General features: G+C 42.6%; 1 protein-coding gene across 1 annotated transcript; it reads right to left on the bottom strand.

Annotated features, from left to right (window-relative positions):
• Positions 1 to 21: 21 nt before the first annotated feature.
• Positions 22 to 23354, bottom strand: CFAP206 (cilia and flagella associated protein 206). Its single transcript, XM_005236942.3, has 12 exons — positions 23081 to 23354; positions 20878 to 20961; positions 20468 to 20558; positions 19175 to 19363; positions 18750 to 18908; positions 16188 to 16396; positions 12709 to 12828; positions 10019 to 10217; positions 9215 to 9352; positions 7001 to 7194; positions 5795 to 5938; positions 22 to 2756 (listed from the first exon to the last, which is right to left on the bottom strand). Exons 1-12 carry the CDS (start codon positions 23186 to 23188, stop codon positions 2526 to 2528), a joined length of 1866 nt encoding a protein of 621 aa, XP_005236999.1. The 5' UTR covers positions 23189 to 23354; the 3' UTR covers positions 22 to 2525.
• Positions 23355 to 26009: the final 2655 nt, after the last annotated feature.

The raw sequence follows: 26009 nt of genomic DNA, 5'->3' as shown, positions 1-26009 counted from the left end.
GCGGGTGACTGCCCGCGGCGCCAGCCCGACCGCCGGCCGAGGGCAGCGGTGCGCGCCGGCGGCGGCCGGGCCCCGGGGGCGAGCGGTGGGCACGGCTCGGCGCGGGGCTGAGCGGGGGCCGCGCCCCGGGCGGGAGGGCAGCGGCAGGGCCGGGCGGCCCCCGCGGTGCTACCGCCACGGCTGCCGAGCCGGCGCGCCCCCCGCCGCCGTTGCCCGCCCTCTTGCGCCCCCGCGGCGCGGCGCTGTGCCCGCCCGTAGCCCCGGCCCCGGCGCAGGGCCGCCGCGGGGGGCCGGGAGCGCGGCGGGGCTGCAGCCTGTGCGGCGGCAGTGACAGTCCCCAGAGCGCCCCGTGGCTGCAGCGAGGGTGCTGCTGCGTGCCAGGAGCGGAGGGAAGCTGGAGGAAAGCTTCGGGAACTCGAGTGAGGTACGCGGCAGCCTGCGCGCCGCCTGCTGCCTGTGTATCTGCCTTGTGCTCCCCGCGCAGCAGCACCTGGAAAGAAGAAAATGCCGAACCCAGCCGTGAAGGCGAAGGGGGCCAGTGGCCGTGCCGAGCGGCCCGTTGAACGGCCCCGAAGCCGGGTAGCCGCAGCGCTCAGCGCCGCGGGAGAGCCAGGCTCGAAGGAAAACCAGCTCGAGTTCAACCGGGCACGGCCTGAACGTTGCCTCCCCTTTCACATCAGTAAAGCCATTTTGAAAAGTAACCTCTCCTTTTTTTCTGAACTATTTGATTGGTAGTAAACACGCAGGAATCTCACACACATCTTTCACATTGCCAGGAGTAAGCTCGTAGGTACCGCCATGTTTCTACCCTGCTGAAACTAAAATTTAATTACAATTGTATTGCCCAGTATTTCACAATACTGCAGCACCTTCTCTAGCGGAAAACAACAGAGTAAGTAGGATAAAATGCATTTTTTGCTCATCAGTTTCCTCTTAAATAAATGTACTTACAGATTCTTGAAATACTGGTTTATTGGTTCAAAATAAGAACTTTAACATAAAAGGTTCAAAGCAAATGATGATAAAAATACAGAGATCAATCACAGCAAACGTATTTAATAAAGCAGCAATGGGGTATTCTTCTTTGAAAAAAAAAGCTGCAGCTGGTAAAAGCATTCATATTTTTTTTAATAAATCTGAAAAATGGTGCCAGCTCATAATTTAAAAACATGAAGGAGCAGCACATCTGGCTGCTACTGATTAGTTTGTTTTTGCAAAAGAAAATCACCTAGTGGAAAACCATTTAGCTAAATTCTCTCCATGCTCCCTTCCTGCTTTTTTTTTTTTTTTTTTTAAATAATGCCTTGAAAATTTGTCCCAGCTGTGTAACTTTAAAAAACGAAGCCAGATACCTTGGAGACAGTTAAAGAGAATGCTGTCCTGCACAATGCCACAGAAAAATCACCCAGCAGCTTGAATCTTCGATCTCTATTGTCACGAGCTTGTGTAACAATGACCTGGGAAACCATGCTGCACCATGCTGCACCTGACCAAAAAAGATTTAGAAACCTCAGCACACCCTATGCAATCACAGTTGCACACCTGGACATTTTGCAGATAATAACTTGTGGAGCTCTTTGCTGTTGCGAAAAGTATCTCTGTTTTAAAGTACCCCCTACTTTCATTTGAGAAGATGTTTCATCTTAAAGCTCAAATGGTGCAGGTTTTCACAAACAAATGCTAGCTGCAGTTGTGTTGGTTAGACCTAGCACATATTTCCTTGCCACAATGAAATAAAGCTGAAAACCTTTTCCTGCTGTGCTTTGGTTTTTCAAACACAAGTGAAACACAGCTTTCGAGAAGGTCCCTGAAGTTCCCATGGTTTTCAGTGTTTAGCTAATGAACACAGAAATTAGTAGAGACGTAAAAGGCTGCCAGAGCTGTCTGAGATAGATTCCCTCTTCTCCACCTCCCTGCCTCAGCCTACGCTCGTAACGCCTGTTACCATGCAAGGGCACGTGTGTTAACAGCACAAATGGACAAGCCCAAGGACCTAGCGTGACTGCAGTTTGCTGGTTTTACCTTCCTGATGATTCTGCTCTAAGGGTGGAGTGGTGACATGTGGGTGACTCTTGGGATCAGTTTTATTTCACACCAATGGGAATTATGTCCCTGCAGGAGCTGCAGCATTGGCCCCATATCTTATAAAACCTATTTGTCTTACATTATACTTTTCATGTACCAAAGGCATCGCTCTTAATGGCAGTATTTCTGCAAGCAATCATTGTATTCAAACTTCAAGAAAATCCTAGAACACACACTACATATTTAAATGTTAGTTTAAGTTAACGTCTTTGGGAATATCTGGATTCTAAATTGCTGTTTAAAACCTGGGTGCTTTAGGCTTATCATTTCTACCACTTCATGCCAGCCAGCAGCCCCAACAGATAAGATAAATGAAATAAATCAACTGCTCCTGGAATCAACAGACACAATAAAATCCTTTGTATCTGAAATCAGATATATGCGGAGAGTTTTATATATACATCAATACAAATCTGTATCTTCAGGTTACTCATTTTCACTTAGGTTTCATCTGCTGCTCTTGTCAAGTCTACTTTGACCATATGAGTAGTAGGAGTGGATCCTCCTCGGAGACCTTTCAGGAAAATCTGTGGTCTGGGTACATTGCTTGAGTTGTCACGCTTAGTCTGAGTGCTAACATCTTTGGGCAAGTACACTTGGGTGGAGTTCTCTCTTCTCATATGGCTGAGATCAGTCTGCATGGCATGAGTTATTTTGCGTCGCAAATTGGCCTAAAGACACAAAAAGAATCAGATTAAGCAAAATTTTGTTTAAACATTTTAGCACTAGTGCATACTTAGGTGCATTTTTACATTCTACATCTATGTGCTTCACAGACCTGGAACATGGCCCAATTCACCCGACTGTCATTACACGGTTGCAACTGTGATTTGATAACTCCTGTACGAATAGGATGTGTGAACAGCACTGTACATAGCCCACACAATTTTATATCAGCCTCTTACAGCTTTTATATTCTCCTTTGGTCATTGTGCTTCAAATTTTGTTAAATGCTGAAGCCTTTGTTTTGTTAGAATAAACAGTTGTTTTCATGGTAAGCTCTTCCAGTGCTTCCAATTAATTTCTATCAATCTGAAAGCACACTGAATATGATAGCAGGCTTGGATAAATCTCTTTGGGCATCTGCAACCTAAATCAAGTTTCAAGATCCTGAATATTGTGGATAACCCAGCTACAGGATCAAATCTTTGCCTGGTTTCTACCAAATGTGATGAATTGTGGGGGCTGGTGTCACAAAGTATCAGATAAAAGGGAAAAAATCCCTGCCTTCAAGGCATTTCTCATTAACCCCTTTTTGCAAGGGGCAAAAGTTAGGGTAATTTATGACTAAAGCTCTGTTAGTCATAGAAACTGCTGTAGATAGAACAAAATCTCTTCTCACAAAGTGTTAATATCAACAAAATGTTCCTTATTCCACTGAGCCTTCTATGTCAGCAACGACGTAAACCACTTTAAATCATATGACATAATGTTGTCACCAAAATATACAAAATACAGTCCCATGTCATGGGATCCAGACCCTTACATGTAAACGAGAATGTCCCTGGAGTCCAGTCCAGTCAGTGAAGACTGGAGTCAGTGGAAGATGGAGACCCATTAAGTTGGCCAGATTTGGTGTTTGTATCGGGGTGAGTCAAAATATTCTCCAGACTCAACTAGCTAGGTCTCTTTCAACTGAAAATGAAATTAAAGCATCTACATGTAGACACATTTTGCTATCTTAATCTACAACTGAATCTTATGTACAGTGTCATCAAGGAAAATACAGAAAAGAATGAGAAGGAACTTAGAGAAGAGACAGCAAAAGAAGAAAGACAATATTTTAGTCTTTTCCTTCTGAGTGTTTTAATGGCAATCAAAACAAGAGCAGGCATGAGATACTGTTTCTCTGTTAAGTTTATCCCTCTTGAAAACTGAATGTATGCTATTGCAAGGAACTATCCTTGCACAGAGAAACAATTGTGAGCTGAAAATTTTACTTCTAACATCAACTAGGTGTCATATTTTAACACTTCATATCACTACAAGTTTTCTGGCTAAGTATGAACAACAGGAAAAACCCAAGGCATCTGAGCTCATCTAACAAAACCCGCAGATATGTCCGATGCTCCTGTAACGTATCAAATTCACAGATGTGTTTTGGTAAGCTATTTCCGTTATTTTACCACTTTGCTTCTAAATGTTATATCACCTCCATATACAAATTCAGCATAGTCACTGTAGACAAAAGATTTCTGCACGCATCTGGGATTTTTTGTTTCAACTCAGCATCACTAATGTCCCATATGGACAGTTGAGGCTAAAACACCCTCAGTACTTTCAAGTACTTTCTTTAAATATTCCAAACTAATGAGCTACAAATTTGCTTGTGAATGGTCTTCATGCTCAGCTACTGGAAAACATCCACATTTGCTTACGCCAAGGACAAACCACTGACCACATCTTACATTTATTTATGTACTTTTGTCCATTACAGAAGCAAAGGAGGCTTTTAGCTAGGCCTCTTGTAACCCTAATTAGCTTCTTTATATACCTCAGTAACAGCTATTACTTAGAATTCTTTATAAGCCAGTTAACACTGGCAAGACTTCTCTGTCCAGAATTTTGGTTTTCTTTTGTAATGTTGGAGATTTCATGGCAAAAAGAAAAACAGAAAGGAAATGGGCTGCACAGCAGATCACAGGCCTCCTTAGTGCATCTGTTCACAGAAAAAACAATCCTGCAGTATTCTGTGTCCAGTTGATATTGGTAACTGCAATATTCCCTGTACTCACAAGTTCATTTTGATTGAATTGTGAAAAATCGATGCTATACTCTCACAACTGGCATGTGCTGGCAAGCTCTAGAAAGAAGCTTTAAAATATATTCTGTTACTTGAAAAGCTTTTATGTATGTGGCCAGCCTTCTGTGCACAGACTGTGATTTCCAATCCATCAGAAAATCATCATGATAGTATAAAAAACATTTCCTCTAGCTTTGATAGTATAAAAACATTTCCTCTAGCTTATATATATAAAGAAAACCTACTTACTCTGTTTCTTACCTCTCCAATCCTACATAAGAGGATTTATTTAATTTTTTTTCCCCAAAAAAAGCAGAATTGGTTTTAGCAAATATGAAGAATCAGAATAAAAAGAAAAGTATTTCATTACACACACACACACACAAAAAAAAAAAGCCTCATGCTTTGATACCTTTCAAAGATGGGTAAGTTAGCTCTAAGAAAGCTTCTGCAGGGTCAAACACCAAACCATCCAAAGGTATTCCTAACCATTCTCTCTGCCAGTTACTACAGTTTTCCTCCTCTCATTTGATGGTCATGAATATTAATATAAATTGCTCAACTGGCAATAAAGTTTTGCCTGACCCAAACCTTTCTGCAACCTTTTTTTTTTTTAACAGAGAAAGTATATAGCAATATCTTCAACCTGTTCTATTTATTTGAGCGTAAACAACTTTAAAATTCAATGCTAATCAACAACTTTATTACTTAAAGAAGGCAATGGAAAAATTTGGAATGAATAGATTTAGCAGTGAAAGCACTGCTCAAAAAACTGGGGAAAAATATGGAAAAAGTGAGAAAATAAGAAAGTCTAGAAATATGGAGAGAAAATACCTGGGGAAAAATACTGAGACACTTGTAACATTTGAATATGGTTAGATTTATGTTGCAAGGAGCAAAAGTTTAGAATAATTTATTCTGAACCTTGTTGTCCAACAGTGAAAATCCGGTAATAACAATACAAACCAATTTTAGAGCTTTTCTTCTCAGTTCCCATTCATTCCATTCGTAGGATGTCACAATAGTTGGAGGCAAGATATGAGTATCAGTTTGAGTGCTACTGTCACATTTTGTGGTTGGTTTCATCAAATATTTGTCTGCATTTCTGGCCTGGATAAAAAACAACAAAACCCAAACATCAAACGCAAGCAAGGCATTAATGAGAAGAATACAGACATCTAAGAAAAATAGCATAGGGATATGCTGCTTTTAAAAAGCAAATAGAAATCTGCAAACTCTCAAACCATGAGTGGATAAGGATTTTTACATTCAGCAATGTTTGTTCCTCCCGACCCACTAAAAAGAAGAAACCATTAAGTTTTTGATGGATTTAATTTCTGATAGAAAACTCTTCAGGCAGAGACCACAGCTGAATTGCAGACTCCCACATTCCAAATGAGTGCTTAATCATTGGATTTCGTTAAAAAGGGGTCTCACCACAACCACCAGTATTTTATGATGCAGGCACCTTTGTGTTTATGAATGGACTGAAAATCACAAATCATAATTAGAAGTGTTTGCATCTCTGCCAGAGCCAGGATATAAACTATATCTTTCTCACCAAGGGCCAGTTCAAGACTACATTCTTTCCAATGCCAGGGACCTAGAATTCACAATGGATCACAGAGAATGTCTGTGGATTCAATTCAGTTCAAGTCTTTGGATTTCACACAGTAGCACTGTCATACTCATTATTAATGAGTCCTCTTTGATTTTATAATATATTCCACAGTTTCTGTCCCCAGATATCACTATACCCTCATCCAGCACACACTGATGAACTGCTAAGCTAAAGTTCCAGTTAATACACTATCTGGCTTATCTTCTATTGCATTTATTTACTGTCCCTTTAAGCTACTTCTGCAAAAATGAGGAAACGAAATATCAGGCACAGAAATATCTTCCTAGGCTAAGGACAAACAGCTTTTATAGCTGCCGGAATCCTTTGGCTTTACATATTCTCCTATGAAGAGACAAGGTGAGAACAAGATTAAGGGAAAATGTTTCTTATCAGCACTCTGAAGACCTGGAAAAGATGGACATTTTATATGATAGGCAGATGATTATACTTCTTTCCTAAAGGTGTGTATCACCTATTCTTTTTATGTTCTAGAAAGGACAGAGCAACCAGTGACACACAGCTGTTCAGCAAGAGGCATGGGCAATGTGTACCTGTGCATACGGAGCAAGGTATTCAAACTGATGATGAAGCTCGAGCAGTTGAATTAGCTCTATATGTTCTTTTGCTTTTTCTATATTCAGTTGAATGAACTTCTCTGGATCTTGAGCAAAGATGTATGCAGCTTCTTTGGAACTGAACACATAACATCTCTCCTTGTGCTTCAAAATCCCAATAGCAGGATTTCCTAGAAAAAACAAAAACCCCAAAACAAACCCCACATAAATAAAATAGTGAACAGTACGATACCCTATACAAAAGACATTTGTAATCAAGATTCTGTGTTTCCCTCAAGTCAGTTTCACTTCCTTTTTTTTTCTGAAATCAGAATAAATCCCTGAGAGTAAGGTTTTTTAAATACAGAAAAATCTATTTCATTAGGTCTGTACAACTGCTTTTGATCAGTTCACATCCAGCATGCCTTAGTGCATGTCTGTCCAAAAAACAACAGATAAAACACCTATAGCAAAGGCATAAGACAACAGCCCATACCCACAAATGTGTCCCCTATAATCTCCAGCAAATACATGACTGTAGATCAGCAGTGCGTTTATACTAAAGGGTATAACACTGAAATTTACTGAAGAAGCAGATGAAGCGGCTGAGAAGCTGGACAATAAATTAACAGAGAAAATGAAATGTCATTAAAGGCCAGATAACTTATATAGGAAAACACAAATCTAGCTCGAGGACAGTGGCAGGCTCTGCTTCAGCTGTCATTGCCCAGGAGAGACCTAGAATCATTACAGACAGTGCCTTCAAAATACTCAATGGCACTACTCAGTGGCAATCAAAAAAAGCAAAAAGAATGTCAGGAATTATTAGGATGCAAACAGAGGGGGAGAAGAAAACCAACATTGTAACAACCTATATGCTACATTTGTAATACTACAGTTTGTTTCAAAACAACAAAATAAGAAAAAGTGAAATGAAGGGAGTTGGGAGTGACCAGAGGCTTGGAATACCTTTCACAGAAGAAGAGGTTAAAAGAAAGAGTCTCTTCAGCATTAAAAGGAAGCAAAAGAAATAAAACGATATGATACAGGGTTATAAAACCACGAATTGCATGCTGTATAAAATTACTATTTGCTAATTTTCCTAAAAGAAAGACTATCAGGTCTTTGATGTAATTATCAAGCCAGAGCTTACAACCATCTCAAAAAGAGGTACCTTCTCATACTATATAGAATTATAATTGTGGGACTCTTGACAATAAGAATATCCCATGGCAAACTCTAAATGGATTGAAAAAGCAATTAAATAAATGAAAAAATGTCTATCAAGGATTATTCAACAGAAGGTTGCAGACTCAACATCTAAGGAAATCCCGTAACCACTAACTGCTGTAACAGGGAAGGATATAATTAAGGAAGGATCATTCCTACTTGGTTTCTCATGACTGTCCACACCCAGAAATCAGATACAGGACTAGAGAGACATTCAGTCCAGGACAGTTGTTCTAATATGCAATACTAAAGAAGCGTAAGTAATTTACACTGCCATTAAAATAACTATTTTTTAATACTGCCAAGTAATGGCAATATTTTCCTCCCAAGCTCCTGAGGTTTAAAAAGATTCTGTATGGATAGGTTCTATAAAGGATAGGGAGACATAAATCATGAACTGATGGGGAAGCTGAAATAAGGCTTGCTTTCAAGACAAATGAGCCTAAAAGAGACTAAAAATTTCCTATGATCAGCTGACAATCTAAGTGCACTTTTCCATTCTTTCCAGAGAGGATTTTTAGTACTTTATAATGACTATGTAAAAACGCATACGATGTAGGCATGAAAAATGTGTTTGCAACACACAGATACACGAAACAGAAGGAATGACCATTTTCCTACGTCTATATTAAAGCATTCAAAACAGTAAACAAACCTGCATTCAGCTGCAGTGTAAGTTATACAGATGCACACACAGCAGGAGGAAACATTTATCCGTCCCATCTTGTTTCTGCCTCTGCTTGCTTGTGCCTGCTTTTCTCTTGAAACCCTCCTGCTTTCTATTTAGAGCAGTTTATTTGTGTATTTTTAAAAGGAAAATACTTTAACAGGGGAAACAAGTTATTTGGGGTGAAAATTACAAACATGGAAACACAGTACTCCAGCTCTGACATAAGAGGATGCATTCAGAACATGTCTTTACATTTTCCCTCGAACTCGTGTACATACAAAGTATGAAAAAGACCTAACTGCAAAGCATACCTGGGAGGGTGAGGCCTTTCACACCAATTGCGTGTGCACAGAAACCATGGTACTGGATTAGCAACTGATCAAAATTATCAGTAGTCTCTGGAAAAAGCCATTCTTGGTTCTTAAAATCAGAAACATTCACTCTGGTTCCTAAGAAAAGGTTTAACAAAAGAACAATTTCAGTAACAAAACATCAGATGTTTAAAATATAATAATGTTACAGGATAACCAGATGCCTCTGGTCTTCACAGGATGACCTGCAGTGCCACGATCCCACAAGCCAAACTTTAGCCCTGCCTTAAGAGAGATCTTACTGGAAAATTAGTCTTGCAGGAACCTTTTTCAGTATCATTAGTTTTCTTTGGAAACAGGGGACAACAACAGGAAGGTGATATCTTATTCTCCTATTTTGTTTTCACCCACTCATGCATTACAAATCCCCTGGAGTATAACTTGGTTGCTAGGGATACAATCTTACAAACAAATAACCAAAGCCCTGTTAAATTAGCTTTTTTATTCCCCTCTTCATTTCAGAAGTTCTGAAAGGTATAAAAAGATACAAAGTAAGTTAATATATTAAAAAAAGTAGAAATAACCTCTGATCATCCTGCCATTTTTATAAGGCGTGTTTGTATCTAGTAGCTATATTTTAATTTTATACATAAAGATAAAAGCCCAAACTATGCTACATGAAAAATAAATCCACGAGACATATTTTAATTTACTGTGCAAATTTAGATTATGTAGCACCTTCTGTAAAGAAAATTCTAACCACAAAATCTTGGAAAACGAAGGATAACAAATAACTTTCAGTACCCATGGTTTCTCGTATCCTTTCCTCATCACTTTTCACAGTCACTCCTTCCAGAAGAGATGTTAGTACTTCCTCAGTAAAAAGCTGTGAGTGGATTTCCAAGAACTGTTGCAGATTGTTAGTCATATTTGTGAGGAAGCTTAGCAGTAGCATCTCATCCTGAAAGCTGGTCCAGAGGTTAGAAAGTGCAACAAAGAGAGGCTAGAAAAATAAAGAAAATGATCTGAAATCCAGATTTGTTTTATGCCTGCAGTGTAACCCAAGTGCTGTGCACAACAATCCCTGCTATGAGCAAAGCGGGGCTTCCACCCCAGGGTAACTCGTGGGCATTTTAAGAGGAGCTCCCATCACCTGTGCCCAAAGCTCGTGCATCCAGCGTGCAGGCCCACAGGCCAGAATGGTACTTGCCTACATTTTACTCCAGAGCCTTTCCCAAATACGTTACTCTGAGACCATGCCTGCACTTGAGTGCTTCACTGGCAGTACAGTTTTGTAACTGAAAATAAGGTATAGAGGAATAAGAAGGACCAGAAGAAATGCACTTGGTTAATTACCAAATGAAGTAAACCCACACCTGTATGAACAAAGTATCAGGTTTTGTTATTTTGGCTGCCCTGCTTCCAGAGTGACTTGGTACCACAGCTCCCAGCCATCACGCGTGTCAAATTAACGGGGTACAAGCCTCTTCAGAGTGGTAATGGGGTTCAGGACAAAACTGGAAGCTGCCATTCCCAGCGGTGATGCTGACAAACACGTGTACACACATACAGAAGAAGCCTACAGTTTCTAAGAGCTGTCTTCAATGGCAAGTGATGTTAAAATGCACCCTGTTTACCTAAACACACACAGCATTTATGGGAAGAGATTCACCAATCTGAAATGCACACTAACAACATTATATTTTATGCATGTTAACAACATGATTATATGAACAGACAACAGAGTTAGCTCTAGAATTCATCGGCATCACTAACACTGTGGAAATGTTATGGTTACAAAAATGGAAGAGACTAAAGGAAGGGCAGCAAGACTGAAATAATTCTTACTAGAATAAACAAAGAATATTAATGAAATCTACTATGTTTCCTAAAATAAATGTTTACTACAAAGATAGGCCATATCCTGCAGTTTTTTAAAGCCAGAATACCCTGCTTCTCTACATTGTAGAGGATCCAGCTTCTCAGCAGCTAGCTGAAGACAAGAAAATTTAACACATTTAAATGGCGTGTTAGTAGAGAAACTTCTACCTGCAAAAGACCTAAAATCAAAAGACATCACATATTTTGTCTTCAGCAGAAAAAAACAACTAACTAACCTGAAGAGAGAAGAAAATCTAGGAAGAAAGCAAACAGCAGGCAGCTTCTAAGGAAAATGGTAATGTGTATCAGTCACTTAAGCCCCATGAAGATACAGAAGAGAAAAAAATGCTTTGAGTAGCTGGACGAGGAGGGGAAATGTTCTCCAAATGAGAACATCTGGCTTACAAAATCACAAACACACAAAAACTGAAGCGTCAGACCACATCTGAGATGTACCTCAGTTAAAGTGCTGTTCCATGAGTTTCCAGCTCAGATGCCCTTAGTGGAAGTGTAAAAAATATGCTGAGTAGGTGGTAGGGGCATGATCGTCTTTCCTCCCTCCTCCACAGTAGACTTTATTTTGCTTTCTAGCTATTTGTTTAGAAGGATGAAATAAAACCCAACATATGTATGGACTGTATGCTAGTTCAACAGCTAACTACCAAGAATTAAAATACAGACAAATCACCAAAATAATGACCATGAAAAGCAAATTATGTGAAGCTGCTCTCTGACATATTGCTCTCCCATTTCCTTTACACCACGCCATCATAATAATCCTAGATTTTCACAGGGTCATCCAGCACCTTCCTTCACAATACCTGCAGTTTGCATCACTCATTCCCTCTTCCTCCAACACCTCCCTCCCATGTCCTGTAGCTCCCAACCAAGGGTGAAACACTACTGAAAATCTGTTTCGTAGAGGTATGTGGCTGCTCACTGGCCAGGCACCACACAAACCAGCAGGGAATTCTGGCATTCCCATTTCAGACCCCATCTTAGGAGGGCTGTAATTGTGTCTCTCTAGTTGCTTGGTTTTTCACAAAACTCGTAGAAAATTATATATTTTGAGATGTCTGGACTCTGACAAATTTAACTGAAACTGGCTAGCAGGTTCAGAAGCTGTTGGGAGGGGCCAAGAGGCTGAAACCTCCATCACAGAAACCTGATTTCTTTAGAAAAATGGGCTCAGGTAGTCACACTGTAATTACAAGAATTGCTCTCTGGAGGGGCTTTAAAAGAATCACATTCTGATGTGCTATTATTTGTCACCTGTTCTAACAGTTTCTGCAAGGAACAGGAGAGAATATTTACATAAAACAGGAAAATATCATTGTAAATCTACAAATACTGACAGATTACTCAAAACACTTACCATAATATACCATTTAATTCCTTCTCTCCCTTTTTGTACCTTGCTTTTCTTTTACTTTGTGAGGGCAAGTCTTTTAACTTACTTGCCCCTTCAAAAATCACAGATTCTGTTAGAGAGGAAATAATGTAGCCTTTTTCTTAACGCAAACTATGCAAAAATACACTGGCAAAGTATTTTGTAATACTTCAGTAATTTTTTATAAGTAAGAAGAAATAGGTTTTCCATTCAAAATACTTACAAAAACTTCTTTGGTATCTGTGGAAACCTTATTCTGCACTGTGTTTTTCAACTGCTCCATTGTTGTTGCAAACTGCACCTTCATCTTTTCAACTTCTTGAGCACTTGTAATTGCATCAGACTGGAAAGAAAACCTCAGCTAAGAAGTATGACAGTAAAAAATTCAAGTATTTAGTAATAAGTATTTACTTGGATCTCTTCAGTTGACTATTTTCATATAACTCTTTTAAGGAACAAAATGCACCCTAACTTTCAACAAAATATATTTTTCCTTAAGTGTTCAGGTATAAAACCAGGTGCTTCTCTCAAACATATACTAGTAATTTTTATAGAAAGCATCTACATTTTTACAATGAAGAGAACTGGAAAAAAATTAAAAGATTTTTTTTCCCTCAGCTTTATGATGTACAGGAAAGACTAGTAAAACCCTGCCGTTTCTCAAAAGACAAATGAAAAATTCATTGTAAATGAAACAAGTTTCAAGAATTTAAATTGTATTCTTCAAAGACTTCTGATGACTCCATATGTGGTGGAGATATCTGCAGACTAAAACTGAGATATTTATGGATTGGACAAGGAAATTTTTCTCTCACGCCTTTTGAGGCAGAGTGAGTATCAGTATTCAAACAAGGGAAAAGTCCTACTTTTTAAGTCTTTTGTTAATGAAATTAAACCAAAAAAGGAAATTTTGGTTCAGAAATTAAATGAAAGCATAGTCATACTGCAGCAAACAATCAATCCATTTTGTCTTTCACCTGACAGTAGCCAAACCCCACAAGTTGGGTCCAAGTTCAGTATGACAGAGCAGGTATCGTGGTGGGAGTCTGTTACAGACCACCCAAGCGGGATGAAGAGGCAGACGAAATATTCTACAAGCAGCTGGGAGAAGTCTCAAGATCTTTAGCCCTTGTTCTTATGGGGCACTTCAACTTACTAGATATCTGCTGGAAACACAACACATCAGAGAGGAAACAGCCTAGGAGGTTCCTGGAGTGTGTGGAAGATAATTCCTGACAGAGCTGGTGAGGGAGCCAGCTAGGGAAGGCGCCCGGCTGGATTAGTTGCTTGTAAACCGAGAAGGACTTGTGGGTGATGTGATGGTTGGAGGGTGTCTTGGGCATAGCAATCACAAAATGATAAGAGGTTTAATTCTTGGATAAGTAAGGAGCAGGGCCAGCAGAACCGCTACCTTAGGCTTGCAGAGGGCAGACTTTGACCTGTTTCAGAGCGTGGTTGACAGAGCCCCTTGGAGGCAGCCCTGAAGGACAAAGGGGTCCAGGAAGGCTGGGCATTCTTCAGAAGGAAATCTCAAAGGTGCAGGAGGAGGCTGTCCCCATGTGCTGAAAGACGAGCTGGTGGGGAAGAAGACCAGCCTGGCTGAACAGAGAGATCTGGCTGGAATTCGGTGGGAAAAAAAGTTTATAACCTGTGGAAGAAGGGGCAGGCAACTCAGGAGGACTACAAGGAGGTCATGAGGTCATGCAGCAAGAAAATTAGAAAGGCCAAAGCCCAGATAGAACTTAACCTGGCTACTGCCAAGACAGACAATTAAAAATGTTTCTAAAAATATATTAGCAACAACAGGAGGTCTAAGGAGAATCTCCATCCCTTATCAGATGTGACGGGAAACATAGTCAAAAACGATGATGAAAAGGCTGAGGTACTTAGTGCCTCCTTTGCTTCAGTCTTTAATGGTAAGACCAGTTGTTCTCAGGGTACCCAGCCCCCTGCGCTGGAAGACAGGGATGGGGAGCAGAACGAAGCCCGCGTAATCCAAGGGGACATGGTCAGTGACCTGCTGCTCCACTCGGACACACACAAGTCTATGGGTCCAGGTGGGATCCACCCAGGGGCACTGAGGGAGCTGGCAGAAGTGCTCACCGAGCCACCTTCAGTCATCGATCAGCAGACTTGGCAAACCAGGGGTGGGTGGGGTGTCCCAGTTCACTGGAAGTTAACAAATGTGACACCCATCTACAAGAAGAGCCAGAAGGAGGATCCAGGGAACGACAGGCCTGTCAGCCTGACCTCAGCGCCGGGGAAGGTTGTGGAGCAGGTCACCCTGAGGCCATCACACAGCATGTGCAGGACAACTGGGGATCGGGCCCCGCCAGCAGGGGTTATGAAAGGCAGGTCCTGCCTGACTGACCTGATCTCCTATGACAAGGTGACCGGCCTAGCGGAGGAGGGAAAGGCTGTGGATGTTTTCTCTACCTGGGCCTTAGCAAAGCCTTTGACACCGTTTCCCACAGCATTCTCCTGGGGAAACTGGCTGCTCATGGCTTGGATGGTACACTCTACACCCGGTAAAAAACTGGCTGATGGCCGAGGCCAAAGAGTGGTGGTGAATGGAGTTAACTCCGGTTGGTGACTGGTCACAAGTGGTGTTCCCCAGCACTCAGCACTGGGGCCAGTCCTGTTTCATGTCTTTATCAATGATCTGGATGAGGGGATCGAGTGCACCCTCAGTAAGTTTGCAGACGACACCTGGTTGGGGGGGAGTGTTGATCTGCTTGCGGGCAGGGGGGCTCTGCAGGGGGCTCTGGACAGGCTGGATTGATGGGGCCAAGGCCAGTTGTATGAGCTCCAACAAGGCTCAGTGCTGGGTCCTGCCCTTGGGTCACACCAGCCCCAGGCAGCGCTACAGGCCTGGGGAAGGGTGGCTGGGAACTGCCTGGGGGAAAGGACCTGGGGGTGCTGGTCAACAGCCGGCTGAACATGAGCCAGCAGTGTGCCCAGGTGGCCGAGGGGGCCGACAGCATCCTGGCTTGTGTCAGACACAGTGTGGCCGGCAGGACCAGGGCAGTGACTGTCCCCCTGTACTGGGCACTGGTGAGGCCGCCCCTCGAACCCTGGGTTCAGGTTTGGGCCCCTCACTGCCAGACAGACGCTGAGGTGCTGGAGCGTGCCCAGAGCAGGGCAGCGGAGCTGGGGAAGGGTCTGGAGCACAAGTCTGATGAGCAGCAGCTGAGGGAACTGGGGCTGTTTAGCCTGGAGGGAAGGAGGCTGAGGGGAGACCTTATCGCTCTCTACAGCTGCCTGAAAGGAGGTTGTAGGCAGGTGGGGGTCGGTCTCTTCTCCCCAGTAACAAGTGATAGGACAAGAGGAAACAGCCTCAGATTGCACCAGGGGAGGCTTAGATTGGATATTAGGACTTGTTCCCCAAAAGGTTTGTCAAGCATTGGAACAGGCTGCCCAGGGACATGGTGGAGTCACCATCCCTGGAGGCATTTAAAAGACATGCAGATGTGGTGCTCAGGACTTGGCAGTGGGCTTGGCAGTGCTGGGTTAATGGTTGGACTCTATGATCTTAAAGGTCATTTCCAACCTCAATAATCTATGATTCTATATATAGAGATAAATTTTATTTAATTTACTTCAGATTCATTTTTCTTATATTTCTGTCCTGTACAAGTAGGTAATTTGAATACATTCCATCTGCAACGAAAGCTCACAGGATATAATATGATGGTATCTCACCAGAAGGATGCAAAGGAAAGCCTCATATTGTCTCACATGGAACAGTGCTTCTTTTAATTTAAAAGCACTAAGCTGCAGGTATCTGTGTGGGTCTTCCAGCATGGATTCCAACAGAGCTGTGTACTGGTGGGCTAGTGTATGGCAAGTATTAAGACCTTCATCGACCATCCATGTAGCTGATGGAATGGCTTCACTCAGAATGGCTGGCACTATTTGTATAGAATAAATGTGAGATACATATAAAAATAATTATTTAAATCATTAGCAAATGGTTAAAGTGCTGTACTTGAGCAAAGTAGTCTTTCAATAAAATTCTGATTTCTTAATTTTGTCCTTATATTCATGCATTTCCAAATATTTGTGTACTGGATTCAACAACTGTATCTCACTAGTCAAGTGGTTCCAGATAGTCAGAATTACAGGTGTGGAAATACCACAGTCAAGGACTGTGAGAAAACTTGCTTTATAGTAGGTGTAGTTCAGTTGTTACTACTGACATGGTCCTGCGTTTAGCCAACCTGCACAGGTTTCAATTCTGTTTCCTCATTTGTAAAATACTAATAATGATAATAGGCCTCCCGTTTCCTGGGCACTTTGAGATCTAACAATGCTCTAAGAATGAGTCAAGGATTATTATTAAAAACAGAAGGTAGATACTACATGAAAAAATATGCCTATGCAGTTATTAAAATTCAGCATTAGTACTTATAAACGCCACAAATTCCCCCAAATGGCATAGGTCAAAAACCCATATTTTAGCTGATATAAAATATACCAAAAATAATATTTTTTGCTTTAAAATTTCATTATCGACAGTGGACAACCATTACACTGAATGTTTTGATATGTTTTGTTATTTGCTTTAAGCAGACATCTATGCAAGGAAATAGGATAAGAAGGCCAGCCACTTTCTTTAAGTGCACAATACAGCCCTTTGTTACGCGTGTTGAATGTTTAATGGTAGCAACATTGTCAAGTAGCAGTGCAGTAATTAGGCTTGAGGTATGTCTACTCAAAATGCTGTGAGCACAGAAAGGCTAGATTTAACACAGCTAGAATTGGAAGTAAATTTGCACAGGTATTACAAGCGGTCTAACCACTGGTGGAGAAAGCTTAGCGCTTGGCTGATACACTTTTTTGGAAGCAGGGTAAAATGCCAAGGCGGAGCCCTATCCCAGCGAGACTACTGCTAACACTTCAAGGCTTTAGCGGTCTAACTACCGTCCTTAAGCATACAGGCATCCATTTTATCTCCTGGTCTAATAGCACTTATGCTGTGTTTTTTCCATCTGTTCAAAAGTCATATGTAAACAGCTCAGTGCAAAGAAGTCTGTAACAAATGTAACAGGATTAACAATCACAATATCTATTTTAATCAATTACAAACCCCATAGATATTAGAGCGACAAAGACGACAAGATGCAAGTCAAGCCTTTTGTATAACCACAATAGCTGAATGTTTCTTCACACTGTAACTCAGGCCCAATGAACCTAGAGTAGGACCAGCCACAACATAGAAAGGTGACATTTGTGGGAAAGGATATATTATGAAAACAGAAAACCAACAATGCCTTGCTTAGCATGTGAGGAAAAAAAAATAATCACCAGAATCTAGAAAGTTGCTTTCTTCTTTCTCTGATGTGGTAGGTATGTTATTTTTCCTACTTATAATACTTTACTTAAAACACTGTCTAGCTAAGCAAGTCCTTTGCTTTCCAATAAGGCACAATTTCCTTATCAGGAGAGGTATGTGCTGTATTCCAGCACAGATATGTCCCGTATTCCAGAAACGTTGGTGTTTTAAAACAAAATGTTTTCCCCTAAACTTGGGCTTCAGACCTTTTTGATAAAGAAGTCTCCACGCTGACCTACAGTACTATGTGCATATTCACAAACACATTTCCACTGACCAGTCATTTATTTGATTATTACTTTTAAACTTACCAGAAATAATGTGGCTTTTGGGGAAAGTAGAAAATAAGAGGAATAGCAAAGTCTTGCCCTACTCTGAATAAAGCTTTTGAAAAACTTCAGGATAGCCATTGACATTTTTTGCTTATTAAAGAAGCAGAAAGATTTGAAATGCAAAAGATTTTTGAGAACACGTTAAGAATCTGAACAGGTTACTCTAAATTACCAGGATACAGATAATGCCTCAGCGACTTCTATCCCTTCTCACCACACATACTCAACAGAAAAATGTAATTGGATTGACAGTGTCCTTTCAAGATTTTAATTAACTGCTTTTAAAGGCAAACATTATATGTTTAATTCACTTAATGGAAAGGGATCAGGGAACAAGTTATCATGAGGTCAATTAGTGCATGAAGTTAAGACATCTAATCCCTCCACATCAACCACATAAGGCTCCCTCTTAGCTAAAAAGTAGTACCCTACATAGAAACCTAGAAACGATATCAAATATGTACTTTCCCTTTCAGATTTACAGACCCTGCGTCAAAGCTGTTTATCTAGAGAGATGGGATATTATTGGAGCCACTCCAGGGGAGGCCGGGAAGACTTCATTGGGAATATACAGCCCAAATACAGTTGTCTACTTACAGTCATCAATGCTGCTTCCTCCTTTCCCGCATTCCTTGTTGTACAACTGAATTCCTGTGACTAGCATGGCAAGATTTTTCAGCTGTTGCTCTTTGCTCTTCTTACTGAGGGAGGTGAAAGTAATCACCTCTGTCTGAGGGAATACACTCTGCAGGGCAGCTACAAGCGTTACAAATGGTGAGAACACCCTCAGTGTGAGGGAACAGAAAAGAAAACCATTAAACCAGCCAAAATACCCTCTCCTGAATAACTGCAAAAAGTAGGAAATCCATAGCAAATTTAGACTTCAAGGCTGAGCAGTGACAGTTTGGATAGTAAGCATTCATCACAGTTTACCAAACCTATATCTACAGATCAGCAAAGAGAAGAGGAAATTTTATTTTTCAAAAAGAATACCCCAGTTTCACAGCTGGGAGTTTACTGACCTGTTACCTCCCTGACAACCTCAATATCTGTTGGGGATCCCAGGCCAGAGCTTAGCAGCACATAGCTAACAATCTTTCGATACACATTCTCCATTTCTTCTTGCACACGAGGATGACTATCTGTGATATCTCTGACCACAGGAGCCAGCCTTCCCTCCAGAACACGGTGCTGCTCACTGAGTAATTCAGCTAGGAAAGAAGGACAGTTAGAAAGTGCTATTGAAATTCTTTGGGAATGGGGTTCTACAGAGGGTGCAAATCATTTCCACAGTCAGAGCACCAACTTAAGGTTTCTGAAGCACAGATATGTGGAAGAGATGTTCAAGGTACCATATCGTTATAATTAACAGTGGAGTTTAACATGATTAGCATGATCAACATCAGTAAGTAAAGTCCAGAGAACTATTCAGACCAAATTAAGCACCAAGTTTCTGGCTCTCTGGACTCCTCTGACTGCAGTAGGACCTAACAAACAAACACACACGCACACACTCTCACTCTCACTCACTCACTTTCATACACACCTTAAGTTACATACCCACGTCTGAACACTACCCAGGATCTCAGAATCTTACTGGACTTACTGAGCTTACCGAGTTTATTGCGTCTAGAAGACTTCGGAGCAGCTTCCTAGCATTACTGATTTTGGCTTTTAGCCCATGACAATAAGAAAAAACATTTTCATGACCTGCCCACACAGAAATGTTTATTTTTTGTCTACACTTGTTCTGTGTCTTCCATTTCCCGGCCAGCACACACTGTCCCGTCGAGATCTGACATTTTCCCCATCTCATTTTTCTTCCACATTCCCATTCTCAGACGATGTGAAATTACCACTGATGAGACCGAAACATACTTGGTTAAAACTGTGATTGCTCAAGATTGCTTATATCTCTCAATTAGGGATATTGATAAAACATCAAATTGTCTTTCAGATACAAGTGCAGTTCTGCGTACTGGTTCTCTTTCAGATACACAGGTGCAGCACAAGTTTTTCTTGCTGAAGGTAGCTAGCCACTGCACCCGAAAACACAATTGTTCTCAAGCTAATTCATTACAATCAGTAAATCTCTCAGACAGCATGAGTGTACTCTCAAATCTAATGCATATTTTTTCCCCTACTATATCCATACTGAGGCACCATATTCCTATATAGTACATTTCTCCAGGGATTTTTATTTTGCTTTGCTGCCAGCAGTCATTTAACAGGAATCATTATTAGCCCTGCAAAGAGAGCTATTAAATTCTTAACCCAGCCATCAACTTCTTCTAGGAAAACATATTTGAAATTACCTCGGTTTGCATAGTTCGTATCAAAGTAAACTTGCATCTTCATTGTGCTCAGGGATGGGTTTGTTGTGTCAAGCAGTTTGGTAACACAGAGCTAAGAAGAGAGAAGAAAAGCAAGTTCTTTCTCATTACTGGGGAAATATCTGAACTCAACAGTGACGATGCTACAGGTTTCACAACAGCTGTAGAGCCTCCTTGCTACCATTCTCTCTATATAAGGCATTTACAAGTATAAGGCATTTATTTACATAGTCCAGTCTTTAGCTACAGAATCATGAGAATAAAGTAGCATTAAAACTTTGAAAGTGTTCATATATTAAAAAAAAAAAAAAAAAAAAAAGTGGCATTTCACTTACAGGAACAGGTAGCAAATAATGCTATAGTACGAACTCTCAACTTCATGTCAGAATTACCTGGATAAGATCTTGCACATCTTTTTTTGTAAAGGTTTGATCCACATTAAAGTCATTTCCTGGATCTAAAACAACAGCTTTCACCTAGAGATTGCCAAAAGAAAGCTATTAATTTACATCTCAACATATACTCTTTGAAACTAACCTTTTGTTTTCTGAAAAATTTCAGATGCAGTCAAAATTTCTTTCCTATTCTTTTTTCAATCTTTGATAATGAAACCAAGCTACTTCATTTCAGGTGTTGCCAGTTTTAATCTCAGTTCCAGTACAGAAGTGGGAAAAAAATACCTATTTGTGATGCAAACTTTGCAGAGAAATACTTAAACACAGCTCCTTTAAAAATTTCCTGGAAAAATATTTTTCTAAGTAAAATTTTTATAAAAATTCGTAATGGTTGTTTATAAACATATGTTGGAATTATGTGCATCAGTATAAATGTTTACCATTTGGATAAAAAATTCATAGTGTTCTGCATACAGGGAAATATGTGCATGTTTGCAACCTGTATGCATGCTGGGTATCTTGTCAGCCACTTGTACAAGTTTTTTATTCGTTGAAAGTTTCATGCTGAACTGATTAGTGCTGCTTTTAAGCCCAATGTATTTTTTAAAGCCAAGGTGACACCTTTAGGAAAAAAAAAAGCCAGATTAACAATACTGCTGTGAACAATTTACATTCATATGCAAGTTTATCAAGAGCTGATACTGTTCCTTGTCATCAATAAAGAACCTCACTCTATCTTTCTTCAGACACAGCTTTGCAGATGCATTCAGATTTTCTTCTACAGTGGTGCTGTGTCTCCTAAGAAGAGATGCCGAAGTGTATGAAGTTTTTTAGGATACTTATAGTCGTCTACCAGGGACAACACTGAGATTGATTCCATTTAATTCTTAGTTTAAGTGGGATCCAAGCCCACTCTTTCAAATATTCAGCTCATTTATACTACCAGCCCCTGTCTAAACAAAGAAACAAACAAAAGAATCCATCACAAAAGAGGGAAGAGGTAAACCTCAAAGAATAAACATAGCTGCTGCAATAAACATTCAGCTACAAGTCATGCCTTTTTGTTCATTTAGGGGAGTAAGAAGAAGTGTTATTAAAACTTGGCAACAGTTCTCTTTTTCACTTTAGAAAGACAAGAAAAGTTTTATCTGCCTGTAGAAGAAAACTGAGGGAGAACTCTTGAGTCGGAGTTAAGAGTTCCCAGGGCTCAGGACCTGCAGCCTTTCAGGGCCCTATATTTGAGCAGGTAGCGTTTCAGAGGAATTACTTTTCCAGGTTTTTAGGACCCTATACTGAATGCCCTGCCCCTTTGAAACTTCTCAGTGTGGGCAATCAGAAACTGAGATATTTCAAAGTTCACGTCAGCCTGAAAAGCCTCGGCTGCCACCACCCCAGACTGGGCCGGCTGCCGTGGAGCTGCCGTCTGAAGACCACAGGGCCGATTTCTGACCCCAGGGCCCGTTTCTGACCCCAAGGACCACTTCTGCCCTCGCTCCACGCCACTCTGCCCGAGCAGTGTCAGGCAGCGGCGCCGAGGTGAGCCAAGGCATCCTAGCCTGATAAACAAGCACATGCTTAATCAATACTGCACATATAATGCTTTTAAGTTGCTAAGAGTTGTATGTCACGGTAAGTCCGCATAAAAGTCACTTGGCGTTACTTAGGTTTTCCGTTGTAGCAAGTAAGTCGCTTGGCGTCACTTAGATATGTTTTCCATTGTAGCATGTTTGCTGACTACTTATAATCAATGTTTTGCAGTGGAGGTGTGGCCTGGAGCCTGAATATAATCAATGTATCCAAGATTATGTGTGTTTTTATAAAGAAATGTAACATGTATAAATAGGTCTGAAAATGTTAAAAAGGCGTGCATGATTTTGGTGGGACTCCCCCACCCCGTGCTGCCCAGCGCTGAGTAAACATACCTACTTTACAATCTCATTGCTGTGAAGTCTGTTTTCCGCACGTCAGGGGAATGGGTCACCTTGTGTAAAATTAAGCCCCAACCTCATGAAAGCCTTAAAAACCATTTTGAGCTGCCAAGCGATGGCCACCCAGCCTTGAATCTTCTGATCTGTGTGCTAGCAATACATACTTACCTTAATATTTTATGGTCCGGAGCAGAATTTGGATGCGATTAGAAGAACGGCCAGACGTAGTAACACCCCCCCCCCCCACCCCGAAACATTTAATTCGCGCTTACCACGAACGCCACCAAGGTTTCGGAAGCAGCGTGTCCCCGGGTGGCGCATTCTTGCCTGATTTCCCTCACGATGTCTCCGATGCGGGTCCCGGCCCGGCGACAGGCCATCCCGCCCCGCACGGCCGGCAGCGGGGGTCCCGCCGGGTCTCGGATTGCGGGTGCGTCCCGCAACGCGTCCCCACCAGGGCGGGGGTCCCGCTCCCCCGCTACCGCCCTCGGCCCCGCCGCTTGTCGGGGCACCCCCACACACACACAGCCCGCAGCGCTCCCACAGCCCCCGGCACCCCAAAACGTCCCGATCTCACCTGCCCCCACCCCCGCCACGGCCCGGCCCGGCCGGCGGCAAACGGCGATGGCGGCCCGCAGGCGGGCGCCGGGCGTTGCCATGGGGACGCGGCGCGGCCCCGCGGCTGCGGCTGCCCGTGCGGGTGCAAAGCGGGCCCTGCCACGCACCGCACGGGGCACGCCGAGGAACACGTCTATGTCTGTGTGTGCGCATGCAAAACGTACATACGTACGGTGTCTGCCTCTACAGAGGTGCACAGGAATATATGCAATGTGGACATGCAGATCTGTATGCGCACACGCACCACATATGTGGATGTAGGTATGCATATGTATAAATATGCACACATACTGTACCTAGGTACATGTACCCGAATATGTACTCATATATACAATATATATGTATATGAATAGGCAAAACGCATATGGATGCATATGTATATGCAAAACATACATACAGGCAGATGTAGGTATGTATATGACACATAAGCATGTACGCATATACACAAGCCAAAGCAGTCTGTGCGTCAGAGGCAGCCGGTCCCTGCCTCAGCCGCCATGCCCCGGCAGGTGCCAGGAGGCGGCCTGCCCGCTGGGGCTGCCAGAGGAAGGCCTGGCGGGCGCAGGCCAGGCCCCAGCACAGCGCCGGGACCTGCTGTGTCTTCCCAGCGTGGAGGAGACCACCAGCCTCCAGGTGCTCCGCCACCTCGGCAGGCCTCCGTGCCTCTTCAGCTGTCACTTCCCACGGCGCTGAGGGCAAAACCCACCGCAGGCACCTGCCCAAGCCCTCCCGCACCCCTTCCCACCCGGGAATCAGCCTCCCCACACGCACCCCTCGGCCTCAGCCCCCACCGGGGGGTCCCACAGGCACTACCAAGGCCCCAGGACGGCTGGGTTGGGGGTCCAAAGCAGCGGTAGGTGTTGGTGGGCAGCAGGGGCCATGGGGATGCTTCCGTTACCCTCGCTGCCAGCGGCCAGCTTCCAAACCAGCTGACAGCCCACAGCAGTAGGAGCGTTCCCATTGCACAGAGATGCTGGAGAAGCTGGGGGTCCATTGCAGCATGGCTGGGAAGCCCTGTCCCCTGGGGAGAAGAGGAGGAAGGTGCCATTGCCAACTGCCTCCACGAGATGGTCCCTGGAGCGGTGGGACGGCACTGCAAGGGCCGAAAACCAAGCTCAAGGCCAGCTTTCCTGTAGGTCCCCCTGGGCAAAACACAGCAACCAGCAAAGGCTGACAGCAGCCATCAGCAATCTCTACCACACAACCACACACAGCTATAAATTCAGTCTAGCATGCTCCGATCAGATCTGACATTGTCTCGAACCCCTCCTCAAGCTCCACGCTGAGTGCCATAAAGAACAGTATTGGTTGACACCAGCCACCAGCAAAGCACCCACACAGCTGCTTGCTCACTCCCAACCCCTGCGGTGGGCTGGGGAGAAGAAAGGAAGAGAAAAAGCAAGGAAACTTGTGAGCTGAGATGTAGACAGTTTAAAAAGTAAAGGAGAGAATGAAAAAAACTCAACCAATTAAAAGGCAATGACTCACCAGCTCCCACAAGCAGATAGATGCCCAGTCTCCGAGCAATGGCTACTGTGGAAGACAAAACCCCCAAAGCCAAACCCTCGTCTTCCTCTACCTCAGTTTTTGTAGCTGAGCATGATGTTACATGGCATGGAATATCTCTTTTGCCAGTTCAGGCCAGCTTTGTGGGCTGCATCCCCTCCCAGCTTCCTGCCTGTGCCTCTTGCCTAGCTGCTGGGGCAGCAGAGTGGGAAAAAGAAAACCTTGAGGCTGTGCAAGCAGACAGCTAAAACACTGTTTTAGCCACAGATCCGAAGCACAGCACCACAGGGGCTGCTGTGAAGAAAGCTGACTCCACCCCAGCCAGACAGATAAGTATGTATACACCTAAAAGTGCATGCAATACACAGGTATACGCACATATATATGTATACGCAAAACGTGTGAGTGCGGTACACTGTGAGTGCTGGAGGCAGAGGCAGCACAGATGAGGCAACTTCCCTCTGCAACAAGAGCAAGAGAGTCAAGCTTGCTTGCTCCTGGAGGTGGCAGTTCCCTCAAGTGTGGTGGGGTTACAGCCCACAAGCAGCAGCCCAGTGAGCCCCAAGTTCATCCCCAGCTCTTGCACACACCAGTGAGCATGCTGTTGTACGATAGCGATGCCTTGCTGTAACTAGTTCAGTTAGTCAATACTCAATTAATTCAAGCTTTTCCATGTCAGACAGAGGAAAGAGTAATAGCACCTTAATTAAATTTAAAAGCTGTGTCCCTAAAAGGCAATCAAGTAAGCTCAAAAGGCACAGGGAATGGAGGGATAAGAGCCGACAAGCTACACCGGTTTTCAACTGATTTAATTTTTTCCCTTCAGTTTAAGGTATCAGACAGAGAGTACTCTGCTGAGAATCACGATGAGATCAAGATCATTATTTTTTTTCCCCTCTGTGACCTCAGTCAAGTCACTCTTATCAGTAAAATTAAGATGATACTATGTTACCTGGCAAGTAGCAGCAGGGTTACATCCACATTCTCAGCATGTGTACAAAGGTACAGTGCAATGAGTCCCAGCATCACCTGTGGGAAATGCTTTGGGAAAGTCAGTGGAGCAGGCATCAAAATAAT

Source organism: Falco peregrinus, chromosome 7, assembly GCF_023634155.1.
Source record: "Falco peregrinus isolate bFalPer1 chromosome 7, bFalPer1.pri, whole genome shotgun sequence".
NCBI classification, from domain to species: Eukaryota; Metazoa; Chordata; class Aves; order Falconiformes; family Falconidae; genus Falco; species Falco peregrinus.
This window is presented reverse-complemented; position numbering and strand designations above follow the sequence as displayed.

What these genes read in the sequence shown, in the direction of transcription:
- CFAP206 (XM_005236942.3), bottom strand. Translation starts at nt 23,188, where the DNA reads ATGGCCTGTCGCCGGGCCGGGACCCGCATCGGAGACATCGTGAGGGAA. An exon ending in TACGAACTATGCAAACCGAG is followed by an intron (nt 19,364 to 20,467) that starts GTAATTTCAAAT and finishes CTTCTTTCCTAG; the next exon opens with CTGAATTACTCAGTGAGCAG. An exon ending in CAGATACCAAAGAAGTTTTT is followed by an intron (nt 10,218 to 12,708) that starts GTAAGTATTTTG and finishes TTATTTTTCTAG; the next exon opens with CCTCTCTTTGTTGCACTTTC.